Source organism: Malurus melanocephalus, unplaced genomic scaffold (genome assembly GCF_030028575.1).
Source record: "Malurus melanocephalus ecotype Western Australia unplaced genomic scaffold, MMel_1.1 scaffold_257, whole genome shotgun sequence".
NCBI classification, from domain to species: Eukaryota; Metazoa; Chordata; class Aves; order Passeriformes; family Maluridae; genus Malurus; species Malurus melanocephalus.
In genome coordinates, this window is record NW_026623489.1 from 35,463 (window position 1) to 52,340 (window position 16,878).

The 16,878-nt window shown below is 37.7% G+C and overlaps 1 protein-coding gene across 1 annotated transcript in view; it reads right to left on the reverse strand.

Annotated features, from left to right (window-relative positions):
- FAM117B (family with sequence similarity 117 member B) overlaps positions 1 to 16,877 on the reverse strand; it is a gene marked incomplete at its 5' end in the record, with an annotated part of 29,045 nt that extends 12,168 nt beyond the window's left edge. The window contains 4 exons of the mRNA XM_057375737.1: positions 4,382 to 4,495; positions 5,004 to 5,096; positions 9,483 to 9,631; positions 16,607 to 16,877. Coding sequence (XP_057231720.1) covers positions 4,382 to 4,495; positions 5,004 to 5,096; positions 9,483 to 9,631; positions 16,607 to 16,877 — 627 coding nt within the window. The remainder of the gene's footprint in view (positions 1 to 4,381; positions 4,496 to 5,003; positions 5,097 to 9,482; positions 9,632 to 16,606) is intronic.
- Between the last annotated feature and the right edge of the window lies 1 nt (position 16,878).

Consider the following 16,878-nt stretch of genomic DNA (forward strand, 5'->3'; position numbering starts at 1 on the left):
CCCTCGCACAAGAACTATAAAAGCATCTGTTCAGGAAATGCTTGTCACTCTGTTTATGTCGACAAAAACTAAGCATTCTCACAATGACCAAACTTGTAAAGAGTTTCAAAAGTCTTCCCTGAACATGAAATAAACCACCAGAGAAGAGCACAAAAGTGTGAGAAAGCAACCCTGCTAATTCTGTTCCAAGCAAGGCCTTGGATCAACAATCCAGTAAACTAATACAGGTTGATATTCAGTGATAATATAGGTATATCAGCACATGTTTAGGTACTAAAGACTGCTTCTGTATCCAGTTATCAAATATAAAAAAAAGTAGAACGCAAGCATGCTTCAAGATTTCAGCTACCATCAGCAAAATGTAGGAACTCTTAATCTTTTAAATATGATTGCCTACTACAGAAATTCTCAGATTCATGCTACTATTTGAAGAGCTCAAWGTAGATTCTACAGAATTCAAAATAGCTCAGTACAACATGTTTCACTTCCAAGAAAAATCATATTCTGTACATGACTAAGGATGATTTCTCAGCCTAGAGTGCCAGAGGGTAGAAAAGGAAGGAGGTATTGTGACATGAGTAGAACAACAAGCCTCAAAGAAACATTTTATCAGAAATACTGCCTTCACAGAGGTCTGCATGGACTGGGCCCTGGCATGAGGGAATCAGCTACCAGCCTTTGACTCCTCATCTGAATACCTGGGAACGCTCACAATGAGGTAAAACGCCAAACACAGGATAATAATTACTGTGCTCACATAGTAACACACTGGCAGGGAATTTTCATGTAGGATATTTAAGAGTTCTGAAAAGCCAGGTATGGCATAAACACACAAGGTAGGAAATAGGGGTGAACAAAGCTAAATTGTTCACAGTCATTTCAGGAAAAGTGCTCTAAGCTCTTCCCACTTTTCAACAAGTAAAAAAACTTTAAACAGAATCCCAGGTCTCGTCCTTTTTTTAGATATTAACATCAAGTCACCTCTAGGTTGAACAAATCATGGTAATTCTACTCTCAAAATTGAATGTGCCACCTAGTGAGGTGATAAGAGTGATACAAAAAAACCCCAAACCCCCATCACTGCAAACTGCAYGATAATAATATCAAGAACAATTGCAATCAATTGATAAGACATTAGGGACACATGGTTCCCAGGAAAATGAAAGGAACAGGGGGCTAGATGGTTCATAATGTCAAGTAGAAATGTAATATTAGCCAAGTGCATTGAGGAAAAAACATTAGGTTGGAAAAAATAATCCACTTATTCTTCCATCTGGTTTTCAGTTTTGGCCTCAATTCTAGTTTCTCCATTATACCAACACTGAGAATATARAAAGATGCCATTGTTTTGACTACTGTTTAAGATTCAGTACCATGAAATTATTCAAAATGTTCTCAGAAGCATCCTGAGATCACCTGAGGAGGCTATGACCTTTCTGCAAACCCCTCTTCCTGTTAAGAGAGACAGAAAAAGAACATTTCTGGCATAATAAAAAAAAAAAAAAAANNNNAACATTCATTTGCTCTGAAAAAAACTGTAGTCAGCAGCAAGGACTTGATCAAGGTCCTCACCAACTATTTCCTGATTCTGAGCAGAGGGTCAAGAACAGCTAACAAGCCTGTTCTATAGAGATTGTGTGAATTTCTTTCTTCACACAAAAATCATATTAGAAAGAAGCACAAACTCTTCGTTGGCAAGAACTACTAAAAATTTTGGTAAAATTCAAGAATCATGGTTAAATTTAAGTAGGAAAGAAAAGAGGAAATAAATCCACTGAAATTTCTTTTTTAAACTAGAAGCGTATGCCATTGTACAAATGTTAAGCAGAGTTTACCCAGGCTCTCTGAAAGAACTACTGTGACAATTTCCTAACACTATCTCTCACCTTGTCAGGAATCCAACTCCTTGAGCTCACAAATCTGTACATGACCCTTTAGGGTCAATAAACATGAAAGTTTCCTTCAAGTTAGGAACATGAAAAAGATTCTAAATATTCTAATTACTAAATTCTAGTTTCCACACAGTCCTTCCCACAAATCTGGCAGGAACTGAGCTGCTGCCAAAAATTCTAGTTTAGCAGTTTTCAAAAAAAGAATGAGAAAATCTAGGAACTTTGCCCTCGATGCCTACAGTTACAGATTTTCACTCTGACTTAGAAAACAGCTGCTAAATGCCATTAATCTAAGCCCTTCACTTGCTCTTTTTGAATCCTTCTTTAACTTCTTCCCTTTGCAAGTAACTTGACACAGCTGGCACAAAATTCACCAAGAAAAACAAGATTGTTTTGTAACACAGTCCTGGAAAAGCTGCTTTGCTTCAGTTTATATTTTATAGTTTGTTTCACAAACCCCTAAACCAATTATCCATTGTGCAGTATTTTATTCATGTAGTCCAGAATTTGGCAGAATGCAAAGACAYCCATACAAGAAGCAAAATAATAAAATAATTATTATTAAAAACAAAAGTTATATACATGAATTGGGGGGTATTTTTCAGAATAGCAGCATCATAGCTCATTTTTGAAATCAAAACCCACTAAGATTATCCATGYTAAAGTGACAATACCTTAGCACTCAAACCCACAGGTTTGCAGAATGCCAAGAAAACCTCTTAGACTGCGTGCAATTCTCCAGTGTACTAAACGGCCTACACTAAATGTTCCTCAGTAATTTTTGGCTGAAAATATCCTCTGGTTATGCAAATTTGGATAAAAACACCTTCATCATGTATGTTGATCTGCCTTTTGGTTTGTTTTGGCTTTTTTTACCAACATTTTGGCACATGTTGTATGTTGATTTTCATTAACTTTCTCAAAAACCCATAGRAAGGGRTTGGGTCATTTATTTGTCTTTGTTYRWGTTTTGGACTSTTCTGACTCAAGCAGTCAGTAAAATCAACAGCACAGCACACTGCATCCACACTTCAGACCCTTAAATTTTCAGACCCTCAAAAAATGCAATTCCAAGAAATAAATCCTAAATAATTCTAGTAGCACAGAATCCAAACTACTAACAAACTGAATTCCAGAGGCACTTAAATCYTAAAAAGTCATGACTCCTAAAGGATAACAGGAGTCAGGGATAAGAAGTTAGGGTAGGAGACAAAAATGCTAATGACTTTTACACAAAGTAGAAGTTAAGAAGAACATAGCATAAGAAATTCAAAACATTATTCTATTTTCTTATTTTCTTGAAGCAGAGTCTTGAAGCAGAACACATTCACTCACACACCTGACTTTCACCTAYGAAAGAACCTGGCCTAAATTATTTTGAGAAGGATGGAATGATAGAAATGAAAATTTGTATTAACTGTTGTCAAATTATGATATTAGAACAATTAATGGCATTTCAGGAGCAATTTGGAATATGATTAGATTTTCAGAGAAACTTCACAGCTGAAGTACTTTCTCAATTCACARCACTGTTTCATAGCTTCTTTCAACTACAGTGGCTTGCCAAGGCTATTGTGAGGGATTTGTTCTTTTTGTAGCTGTTAAAAAAATTGTGTGTATCAAACGCACATTCATGATATACCAGTAGGGAGAGGACAAAACACATTTTTCTGCTGAAAAAACGGCCAAATTTTTCTATTGTTTTTCTTAAAATTATTCAATCAAATCAYACTTGAAAAAGGATCTGTGTTTCTAAAAGCCTGTAATTGTTTTACACCTGTTATCAATTGAGCTAAAAGTATTACACCTCTGTCAACCTGAACTCACTACAAGCCTTGAGGTAAAACTGAAACTGCACACAGAACATGTGGTGGCCTAACCATGACAATTTTTGTAGAAGATATTACTATTTTAAGTCTCAAGGCATGATAGATGACAGGAAAAAAAATTAAACAGCTGAATGTACTCATGAAGTATGTAAACAAATAAACAATCCCATGGAACAGCCTTTTGTCAGGTGAGYTCTCTAATTCTCATCACAGTATTAGACAAGTGTTTGGCAAGAAAACAAAATGTGCTCAGAAAAAACACCTTTTATTTGTGTATACAGTTTTACCAGCAGTTTGCTCCATGCCATATTCTACACGCAAAGTCATAACTGTTACAGCAAGATGTAATGAAAATGATCTACAGTTTTAGATTAAATTTATCTGTCATCCTTTTGTGGAACCTGCAGAATGCACTTCAAAAATCTYGCTGTAAGGAAGGATTTAACTACCAGAAATTATTTGAAAATGGGAGTTCAAAGCCAGCTCACTCAAGTAACAAAAACATCTGGACCCCCATTCACACAAGCAGTGAAAAGAAAGACATCTATTTCATAGAATTCACCTACAGCTACAACATTCCCTCTAAGACAAATCACAGCCTTGAAAGGAGCTAAAAATAATATTAGCCACTCAATATGGCCAAAAAGCAGCCAGCCTTACCTGACTATGGTTAATGGCTGCATGGTTCCCATGGAAAGGAGACTGTCTTTCCTTGTCACGGTGATGTCTGCTGCTGTGTTTGCTTCTCTGCAGCTGTTGACGCAATTTTGCAATCTAACAAAGGAAAAGTTCACATTAGATTTCAACAGGTATATTCAGGTACACATGTAATTTCATCCTTTTATTCCATCACTTAAAATTATTTACTACCACAACATTCATAATTATTGTCAGCACTAGATTATACTCAAGTTCTTGCAAATCTGTTAGCTACCAGTTCAGCTGATGCTCAGAAGACACCGCTGGAGGTTTAGTGAAAGGACTTGAAATATATAAAATTTGAAAGTAGTGTGGTCATTACTCTTATTTCCTCCTTTGACAAAAAAATATCACCTGCATTTAACATTTTCTTTCCCACACATTCAGTTAAAAAAATTAATAGGCCTGCACTGTTATATTAAATCAATATCAAATGAACAGCCRTTTCTTATTTTTTACCAAGTCCACCATCTGTATAATTAAACGAATAATAAAATACTCCTGGCTTCCTGAAGGATCTCAGTATCTGTGCATACAAAAAAAAAATTAATCCAAAGGTATCTCAAGTAATAGCATTTCYGACCTCCTTGAGTTGTTCATTGCTGCCCCAGGATGATGAACGTTTGTGTGAGCTTCTCTTCTTTTCTAAATATTCTTCAGCCCAGGCACTTTCTGTCTGTAGGAAGAAGATTATAGGATTAATTAAAAAAGGTAATTGCTACTTTCTGGCAGAATATTTTGAGAGAAATTAGAAAAGAGAACATTTAAGATATACTAGATTCAGAACTGAAAGTGAACAGCAGTAACCAACTAGAGCCTTTCTCACAGGTAAAGTATGAAAAAGCAGAGTGAAACTATATAAATTTAAAAAAAAAACAAACCCACAACTTTCAGACCTACTCTAATATAGGAATGTGCTAGTTTCCCTTCCAAATGACTGAGCCTAAGGCARTACTCACAGCCAGGTGTACCACAAGCTGCTATAGAGCTCTGAAGAGCCAGTATGACAGTGCTGAACTGGGGGGAGATGGTGTATTTTATTTCCTGCACAGATGCTGACCTTGTTATTTCTGATGCAATTAGCAAGGGCAGTTTGGTGTAAATGCTGTGAAAGCCTGCAACAGCACAGCTTCAAAATTCTATTCTTACCCTCAAGAATGAGAAAAAAGGAAAGCAAGGCATAAGCACGACTAGAGCTATTGCAAAGCAAGGTACCAATTTCTTAATGCCTCAAAGGATCCCAGTTTCATAGYTGTCCCAGGTCAAGCAGAAAGCAACGTCAGATAACGTCAAGCTCAATAAACCAACAGAGCCATTAGTGTTTAATAAAAAAATCTCACACACACACTGTGGTGCAAGAGGTCTGAGAAATGCAAAGTATCCTYAAGACAAACTATATTTAAGGTAAGAAAATGCACAGACAAGCCTGTGATAATACTGCATGCTTTATGGGCAGTTTGTATTCCCACCTAGCCACCTCCAGGAATGTCTTCAAAAGCAGTGAACTGTAAAGGCTCTAAGAAGACAGGCAGTAACATCTATCAGCAAACTCTGTGCAGTCACATGAAATACACCTAATGAAGCAAGGGGAGGTATCTCTGGAAGCAGTTTACACACTGAAAGAGACAGCAAATTCCTTTATATTCATCGTTGCCACCATGCAGCTCCTAACATACAGTGCTGATCTAGCTAACATCATTGTTTGGATCTCACCTTCTCCTATAGAGAACTTCCATTGTCTCAAAGTTTTGACATCTACAGTGTGCAGTGGTTGTTCTTATGTGTGACACTAACAGCTTGCAGAAGCCACAAGCTGACCTTACTTAATCTGTCTACACAAACTCATCACAGAAACTCAAGAATTCTGTGATACTAATGTCTATTCTGCAGGGAATATGGAGCCTTGACTGTAAATGAATAGGTTGCAACCCCACCAGTTTCAGTTACAGACATAAGTTTCATGTAAATGAAACCTTCACTATCAGTACTTTTTAATCTTCATCATTCCAAATCAAAAACTAACTAGGACAAATCTGAATAATAAACTTAGTAGGGTTGCTTTGAAATTCTTMTTCCATAGCAAAATCAGAATCCATTACAATCTGTTTTTCTAGAAAAGCACTCACTGATCTTCATCATAAAATAGAATAATTGATAACCCCCATTCCCAAGTACCAATCTTTGTCTAGTCATTTCTCAAATGTCAGTCAGGAGTATCATCCTATCCTCTAGCTCCTGGAACAGTAAGGTTTAGCAACTAAATCTAGCTTCCCAACTCGGCACAACCATTACACTTGCCTACAGGAGAATAATTAACACTCTAATTAGTCTTAATTTATATTCAAGACTTTGACTCAAGATTCAAGAATTRTTGAATAAATTAATATCTGATTAATTTTAAAGAGTTAAGTTGCTTTGATGCTCATCCTCAAAACAAATAGTTAGAAATCTTTTCATACTAAACTAAAGGAAACCTGTACATCAAAACAGAAATGCAATACTATTTTAGCAAATCTCCTCCTACTTATTCTCCACATTTTGTTTATAATACTTACTATCAAGAAATAGACCAAATAATCAAAAGACAGAGTGGRATTTCTATTTTTCTAGGTTCTTGAAGTAGTACTACTTGCTTATTAGTTGTTACTATTCACAACACCCTCCTCCCTCTCTAGAATTACAAAGAAATTAGTTTAAGGCTAAATTTATTACAGATAGTAGAATGCTTCAGGAAAAAAAAATCTTAAAAGGCAAAAACTTTGCAGTCAAAATGATTTCTTAAAGAAATAAAAAAAAAACCCAAAGTAATTGTCTCATTTTAACTTGTAAGCCAAACAGGTTCCATTCAAAGGMAAACAGACAATATTACTAACACCTGTTTTAGGAGCACTTAAAACAACATGAGCCAGACCCTATGCCATAACTCCACAGAATCAGGATACCCTGCTCACCCAACTTGAAAACCTTTTATATCTTTGTAAATTCAATCCCTGTTCTCTAAATGCTTGAAATAGAACATAAACATTTTGTGACAGATTTTGTAAAATCTGATATTACACACCAGAACCAGAGTATCTTACAAATGAAACTTCATCCAAACATGACATTTTCAGAAAAGCTGAACAATACAAATGGGCAGCCTATACTATCTTGGGAAACTGACTATTGTAAGTCACATTTTAAACTTGTCCCTAGCTCCAGCAGTTGCTCTCAGGCCCAACAGAAGATTAAAAGCAATAATATCTCATCAGTGTCATATCAACATCAGCTTTGAACATACAGATATATGCCTATAGCCCTAAATTTTCTACTGGTTTGATAATTTTTAATTAGGAAGTGCAACATTCTAGTTGTCTCAGAAACACACTACCWTGAATCACCACTAAATGTATTCATTCTGCAGAAATATCTAATGCCCTTTACAATCTTCCCATTAAGCTTTCAAACATGTCTCCTCCTATATATAAAAGCCCCAYTGCCACAGCAGATAGATGTGTCAAAATTGAAAGAAAAAGACAAAAGAAAAATGCAAGCTAAAATGATGAAATATGGCAAATACAGAAATTATAGAAGCCCAACCATGACTCAGATTATATCWAAACTAATCTGAATGAGATAGACTGAACATAGCAAACACTTTGACAGCAGTACAGAAATACAATTATTTTGAAAAAAGTATTACCCTAAGAAATCAAATATGAAAATAAATGTAAAGACACCCATATGGGTTTAGTTCTGCCCTTTAATGATATCTTTTAATAGCTAAGCATGAATAGCCATTCATTTGTATATCATATCCCTTCCTTCATCCTCCTCCTCTTCAATTTGCTTACTTTTTCACCCTGTCTTCTAACCAYTTTTCCAACTTATTTTCCTGCACAGAAAACTTGTTCCTCAGCTGAATGCTCTTAATCACCTGTTTCTAATTCCACCTTATCCACACGGGCATATTTCCCTGCAAAACACTTTCCTTCTCTACTTACGCACTCCTTGAATTGTGGTCCTTCCCACAAAGGCAGTGGATCTCCAAAAGGCCACACAGTAACACTGCAGACCTCATGGGCTTAACACCCTACGCGTCCTTAGACACTGAAAACTTTGTGGACACATTTTTGCTACTGTTACCAATGCTAACAGGGGTKCAGACACAACGAGGTCCCGCATGCTATCCGGTCCTCTTCCAACTGCATTGCAGTTATGTTCTTTGGAATTAGAGGAGACCTCTGGTTGAAACCATGTTTCAAGAACAGGGATTTAAAATCTGATACATTTGCCTCTTTCTTTCACTCTACAGATTAGAGAAAGCAATTGCCAGACTGCATCCACACTAGGATATTTTAAAGAACCATACATCTTGAACTACTTCAGCATACAGAATGGATACTATGTAACACCACTCCCTTTCAGGAGAATACAAAAGCAATTGTCATGTACTGACAGCTTCATTCAGCTTTTGTTAATTCCATTTTTACAGGTGGCATAAACCTTTAACCTTGAACCTTAAAAGCTTGTGAAATTTTGTTAAGTTGATGTTTATTGGCAAATTATGTACTTTAAAAACATTTTTCAGTTGAGCTAAATTTCAACACCATTCACAGTTCAACAAAGCAGTTCTTCAATGCATATAATTCTTGGTGCATAGAACCCAGGTAAACCCAAGGGCTTTTACCCTTAGAGGACAAAAAGTTGAACATGAACATACATACAAGGATATACTACTAAGTTCTCRGCATAAATTTAAAGTAAATAGTACTTAATTCCAGTGCTATATAGTGTAATGCACACTGTAAAGCAATAAGGAATACTTATGTACAATGCTCTAGTGTTTTCCTGAGACAAGAAGGAAGCAGAACACCTGAAAGATACTACAGTTCTCAGCCTCTATTTAAAGGWTGTAAATAATTCACATATGCAATAGCAAACGTAGGATTCCTGCAATTTGAAAGTGAATAGGAACTTGTGAGCAAGAAAGCTAAAGTCARTGTTTTCAAGAGAAAAGCTTCTTATATTTAAATCCTGTCTTCACACTTAAATRCTYYAAAGACAAAAAAATCTCTCCCACCTGTGTGGCTTTGTCTCTCATACATGGAGCAGCTTGTCCATGATTATCACGAGGCCACTGTCCAGCAAGATATGGAGCAGCAAGCGTATCCAGTGAAGACGTCCGGCGAACAATACTGGAAGGGCTTGATGAAGGTGGTCTTGATTTGTCTGTTAGAACATTTGATCACAAAGAAACCAAGACAGAGAGTTTATCCATTTAAATAGTCTACAAGAAATCATATCAATTTGGAACTATTATGTTATTAAGTATACAATAAGATACTTTTAATATGGAAATTAAGCTTGCTTTCCCAGGCTCTTTTTAGTATGAATAAGCTTGAAATCTGCATTTATGGTTTYCTTAAAAACATTCTTATGTCACAAATATTGCATTAGTGGTCACACATCACTATTTGCTCCTTTAAAAATCTAACAGTCATTTAATCTAAATGATGAAGGTGTAGAAGAAATAAAAATAGATACGTTTACTCATACATAAAGGTTAATGAAGAACTGTGCTGAACTTTTTCAATTTAATGCTGAGTTTACAGATCATTCCACTAGCCCTTCACCCCTTCACCTACTTTACTTCAAAGGACACTATAAACCAGCATGTTTTAATCACCCAATATATGACATACAGAATAACCCTTGGATTCAGAAGTCAACTTTGATAAGGTAATGATTTACATTTTACAAGCTGAGACATCTCCTCCCTTTACTACTTGGTAACTACATTCATATTTGTCTGGTGTTGTATCTTCTGCAACACCTCATCTGTAATGTTTATATTGGTATCCTTTTTCAGAACAATTTAGATACTAAGAAGAATATTTACTAAAAAAGGTTAAATACAACACCCACAAGAAGTAATAAGAAAAGAAAGGATATGGTTAAAAATGAAAGTTTCTATCTATCCCATCTGTCAATGACATCTTGGGTAACGTGGTAGTAAACTACACTGCAAGCTATGAAGAATAAACACTGAAGAAAATTTCATCAARACAGTAATTGAGGTTGTTAAGAGACTTGATAATCAGCAAAGACCTGGGGTTTAGACATACATACATGCTCACACATTTTGAGATGTAAAATGCAGATCCTGAGATCACAGTGATCTAAGCTTACTATCAACTCATCTACTCCCCACAAAAAGAATTTCAATTATACTTGAAAAAATTGTGCATTAATCTTACCTATAATGAATAGAAAGTCCTAAAATACATGGCTAGAACACAGTAAGCATGGTTCAGAAATCAGATGGAAGCTTTATAAAAGGGGACTAGGAACATTCAGTTATGTCATCCCTCACTGCACTAGGATGATTCTGCACTGAACAGTAACATAGCAATTTGTATCATACATAAACTCATGTACAAGCAAAGGAAATAGTGCCTGATTGGTGTCTGACTGCTAGTAAGAAAATAAAAGCACCGACATCGAAAGTCCAAAATTCAGTTTCTAAGGTGCTGCAGTTTACTAAAAATACATGTGATAAATACTAATAAAACCTGTTAGGTATAGATTTCAATGGACTGGACAGCACCTTAGTCTTGCAACATTCTATGCTAAATATCCTCATGCAAATTTATTAGAAATGTCCACACTAAAAATGTGGGAAATATTTCAATTCAACTATAAGGAAACAATTATTAGCATTATAATCAGCCAAAGCAGCCGGGAAACCTCCTCTGGTTTATTATTTGTACAAGTACTAACAATAATACCACATTACTACCGAGCTCACAGCAGATTTGCTCTCAGGGTGTAGCAGCAAATGTTTTGGAGTTTGCACTCAAGACTCCAGTATCAAAGCAATTCTCTGACTATTATGACCATCATACAGCACACTGAAGGGTCTGTTTCTATCAGAAGACTTCAAAACAATTCCTTTTGCATGTACTATAGGACAATGCGGCATACTAATGCAACGTGTCATTCCATAAAAACTATGCTTGTTTTCAAAGATAAATCAAACATGTTATTTGTCTTGGAATTAGCTGCCATAACCTCCCTGTTTGTTTTTCTTCTCAGTTATTATTCTTCCTCTTCAAGAAGCTTCTCTCTTTTTACCAAGGGGAAACAGAAAGGATGTGAAAAAAAGAAAAATTATTAATCAGGAAGTGTACATAGCTACACCATCTGCAAATGTACACATCTACATCATCTGCAAAGCCACTGCAGCAGACAGCTTCAAAACTGGAGAAGCAGAATCTATTAYTCTGTCCTCTCTGCTACAAAAAACCAAAAAAACCTAAACAAGCTGGAAAGACTATTTTGCTGAACATACAGAGAGAATGAGAACTTACAAGCCTGTTTACAATTTAAGTTCAAGGGAAGTTTACTATTTAAGTTCATTTCAAGGCACAAAGCCTGCAAATACTCTCTTCTCTGATTTAAAAATTCATTCAAGAAATTTTGGTTTWAAGTTACTTATATTTATATGGGAGAATGATGCTTGATTATGTTTTYACTTAATTTTCCACCTTCACAACCTGCCTTTATACAAATTGGCAAAGTCTACTACACGGTTCTTCTTACTGTTTCAAAACATTTCAATGGAAACATATACAATGTTTTCATTGCACTTTCCCCTACAATACTTGAAGCAAGTGTTCAGCTGCTATTTTTCCTTGATGTGACCTACATAACAAGAGATCTGCCTCCATAGAGATAACAGTTACAACAGCTGTGGCTGATGAAAAACAATGGAGCTGTTTCATCAAATAGACGCTTCTGAAATATTAGATCTCTTTTAATTGGCCTGATTATCTCTCTAAACCAGTATTTGTGATAAATATCAACCCTCCTATCCATCCACCACTTGTATAAATCTATTTGGAAAAAGTCTTTCTGCAATTTGGTCTCAAACAAATCAAAGCAATAGAACAAAAATAAAAAGAACATATACAGTACAAATCAATGAAATCCATAATATGGGGAAATAAGAAGCAAGTTGCCATGTCTTCACTATTCATTGCTGCACAAGTGACTGGTGGAAGTTTCTACAGGTGACCTGGTATCACACATATACATATATATACACACCTATATTGCAGAGTAAAGCCAGGGAGCTCCAAAGGCAGTGTAGGCTCTGGCACTGTAACAGTGGGACTGAAGAGCAAAACTGAACAAGTATAGATGCYTCCCAATAACTAACTGAAAGGTATGAAAGAAACATCACCTAACACATACTGTGAAAAAACAAGCAGCAGAAAAGCCTAAGACACCACTGAACTCACCAAATTCCCCAACAGCTCAGTTTGAGGCCTTTTTCATATAAGTGGGCTATCCAAAGTGGTGAAAAGGAGTCAGACCCAACTCGCTTCAAGACCCAACACACTTCTCTGGMATCAAGGCATATAGCTGATCTTTTCATTCTGTTCTGTCCTTTTCCCCCAGAAAGGAACTTCATGGGATATCTTCCATGCACAGCTGGCACAGCCATCTTTTCCAAAAACACAACTGATCTCTGGGGCTTCACCTACTCTTCCTGTTTCATTAAAAGAACTGAACAGACTCRGAGCACTATGAACAGACACAAAACCCAACTGTGTATGCTCCCTTTGGAAGACAATCCTGGCTATCATCCTCACATAAATTTAAAGATCACTATTCACCAGTAATTCAAAATTGTCCCGCTGTTGAAGAATGACTGAATTAGTGGTGTTTTGCAAAACCAAACCTCAGAAAGCTCAAGATGCCTAAGTTTCTTAACTCTAGTAAATGAAAATATTTTWAATCCAAATAAACTACCCTGAAGTGCTGGCCACAAGAAACACACAGTATGATGGTGAAAAAATGAATTTACTTTCTTTACACCTACCATTTGTTAAACAACTTAGGTAAGCAGAGGAAGAACGTAACAGTACATAAAGCCTTCTCTCTTATGCTACAGTAATATCTTTCAAAACTACTGYAAAACCTTGGTAATTAAGGTTGACAGRTCTGYAGCTATTCTTGCATCAYWCACCAAATTATTAAAATTTACTCTRTGRTGARATTTAAGAGYGYAATGGAGTTCCATTTCTTCCTTTCTACCTCCAAGGAAAGGTTCACATCTGATCKCTTTAAGACTTCATATACTATTTTCATCATATCCATTCACACAAGTAAACTTTAATGTTATTCTTCCATAGACAAAATAATGAAGTTTTGTTCCAGATAAAACTAACCAATTTTTCTCAATTTTCAAAATGAGTTTAGATGTCCAGTACAGTAAATTGGAATATACTAGAAAGTCCAGCATCCAGTAGAGAACACTCTCACTACTGCAAGGCACCTGAAAGTAAACAACTGCTATGGCTCTGGTCTTGACCTTCTTGTTTACACAGCCTGGTACACTGTAACATTTTTTGCTGCTGAGCAGCTCAACTCCTCTAAGTGTTTTTTCTATAAGGACACAAATAACAAGATCCCATTAGATCTTTATTCAGTGAATAAACCAAGGCAAAACCAATGAAGATAGAGCATACTCATTTCTCCATTTCATGTTGCAATTGTGTACCAGTAGGTGAAAAAAATGTCCCCTAACAGGGGGTTTGCAGACAGGTAAAGAGGCATATGTGAAAACTGAASCAAAACTGGAGATTGCAGGACAGATATTGCAGTGTAGAAATGAGGCCACACCAGTGATGGGAAGGGCACATTAACAGGCAATTAGAAGTTGAATTCTGGGAAATAAGTGCTAGAGACTACAGAAAAGAAAAGTAAAAGATGAAAAATGAGTAGCAGGAAGACCTAAGTTTCTGGTCATATTTAGGAGGGAGGGAGAGAAGTGACAAGAACAGSATGGAAAATTAGAAGCTGTATGACYGATTCTTCCATTTGTATTTATCCCACAGTCAACAGAAAATTCAGATGAATATTTGCAACATTTAAYTGCAATTCTGATCAAAAAACAAGGCTTCCAAAAACCACACCCAAACCCCACAAAAGTCACATTTGTAAATTCACAAGTTAGAGCTCTCAAGTGTAAAGCAGATTCATGAAAACTAAGTTCAAAACTATTCAACTGCTTCCCTGAAAAGAGAATCTGAGTAATACGAAACTAAGTCTGAAGTRTACAACTTATATTTAGATACAACTTAAACTTAGATACAACCAGTATCTAAACTCAGAAAAAGCTATCATTTGTCTAACCTCAAAGTCATTTTAATCTAAAAAAATATGCCTGCAGCTGTAGGAATGAACAAAGCCCATCATTAACTGAAAGTAAGAGACAGAAAAACCCAAGTTATTCTGCAGCAGATTCTAACCAAGAGCCTCAAGTGCCCTCTCTGCACAACCATTTCCTCACTAACAAAAAAATTCCACCTCCATGTTCTCAACTAACACTGTGTTTTCTCATGTAGATGAAGAAAAAACCTGAAGTTAACTCCACCTCTATCAAACACTAGACTGCACAATACAAATGTTAAGCAATATTAAAGTGGTTTAGTCTGCATTTGGGGCCAATACAAGTACTACTCAGAAATTTGAACATGTGGAAGCAGTTAAATGGACACCATTCTCCTGTTTTCACACATCTTATTAAAAAGCCAGTGGAGTTATCTYAACATAGTAGAGTGACCAAATGACTTGTTTCCATCTATATTTCATTCTTCAAAGTAGTAAAGAGGTCAGCATGGTTTCAGCAGGCTTTTCTGTGGTAACTAAAAGACAATGCAATTTTTCCACCCTAAGTGGTCTGACATATGCCTTCACAAACAGTTTTTGGACTTGGGCCTCGAGGCTAACCATGCTGTTCCCCATTCTGTAGGCCAGGAGATTGCCCCTTAAGCAAGACTTCTGTAAATTCACAGGAAGAAGACAGGATTTTGTAATGTGTATAAAGTCTTTCAGATAACTGATTAACAAGAATCTCAAATGAAGAATACACATATTCTTCGACACAAAGCCTTAGAATATAGCATTAATAAAACCTCATTACTCTTACCCAGAAAGTGGAAAATCCAACTTAGAACATTATCAGTASTCTCTTACACTAGCAGACACACAGTCACCTTGTACCAACTGGTTATGACTGTCTCATTTGGCAGCATCATTCCTCAAGAGCCAGGACAGGAAAACAGAAAAAAACCCAACGTGGTAGCCTGGTTATAATCACTATTTTAGAAAGGGGGAGTAGCATTATGAGAGAGGAGTAGTCCTAGATTTCCACATATACACTTCTGCATATTAGTCAGCTTTATTGTTTAGATTACCACAGGCATTTCATGAAAAAGGGTAGCTGCAAGCTTTGGTATCTTAAAAGCAACTCTTCTTTTTYCCCCAGATTTGAGCACATGAACACAAAGCCTCGCTCATGCACTTTCGAGTAAACTTTTATCCCAAGCAGAAAAAAGACTTACATATGTCAGCCTCTATTATCCTCAACTTGATGCCATGTGTCACTTAAATTCCAGCATTCCTAGTAAGAATTACTTACACAAAAACTTTAAACAGCAGTTTGTTACAAAACGTATGTTATCTCCACGCTATTTTCTATCTTCACTGTAGCACAAGATTGKCATCACTCAAGCACAGGCATCCTTCTGCAGGATTCATGTTAAAAGCAACTGAGAGAGATCCTGAATACTTTTGTTCCACTTCTATGTGCCATGCCTACAGCACTAGTTAGCTCTTCAATTGTAACCTTAGGGACACYGTTTGGATCACAACCACAAACACCATCTTGCACGAGGTGTGCAGAAAGGGTAGATGTGAAGGTTTCACAACAGCCCCCCGAACACCAAACTCACTTCAAATTTGTGGCCAAGTACCTTAAATACATCTACACCACTGCACCCTTCTCATCTGCCAACCCGAGGCAGTACTCGCAGTACTACAGAAGCGGTCACAATCCCCACATGGCACGCTTGGCTCTCTATCCCTCTTCTGAAAGCCCCGGCGCAACAGAGCAGCAACAAAAGCAAGGAGCCCTTCCACGCACACACAGCGGGCAAGCCCTGCCGGCAGCCAGACAAGGGGCCGGGCTGTGCCCGGGCTGTGCCCGCCCTGCCCGCACCTCTGCCCCGGGGCACGGCGCGCTCCGAGGCACCGCCGGGAGGAGGCACCGCCGGCCCCAGCCCTGCGCACCGCGCCCGGCCCGGCCGCCCGGGACCTGCCCTTTGCCGCTGTCCCGGACCCCCCGGCGCTCACCTTTACACACGGGGGAGCTGGGACTCTTCCTCTCCGGGGAGCCCTTGCTCGGCTCCGGCGACTGCCGCCGGTGGTGGTGCCGGACCCTGCCCTCYGGCAGCGGAGACACCGGCGAGGAGCAGGGCGAGGGCCCGCAGCCCGGCGGCGGCGGCGGCGGCGGCAGGTGGTGGTGCCGCGGGGGGCTGCCCCGAGCCCCGCCATGGCCACGCGTGGGGCTGCCCCGGGAGGAGGCGGCGGTGCAGCCGCTCCCCGCTGCCCCCGGCGGGGCCGTG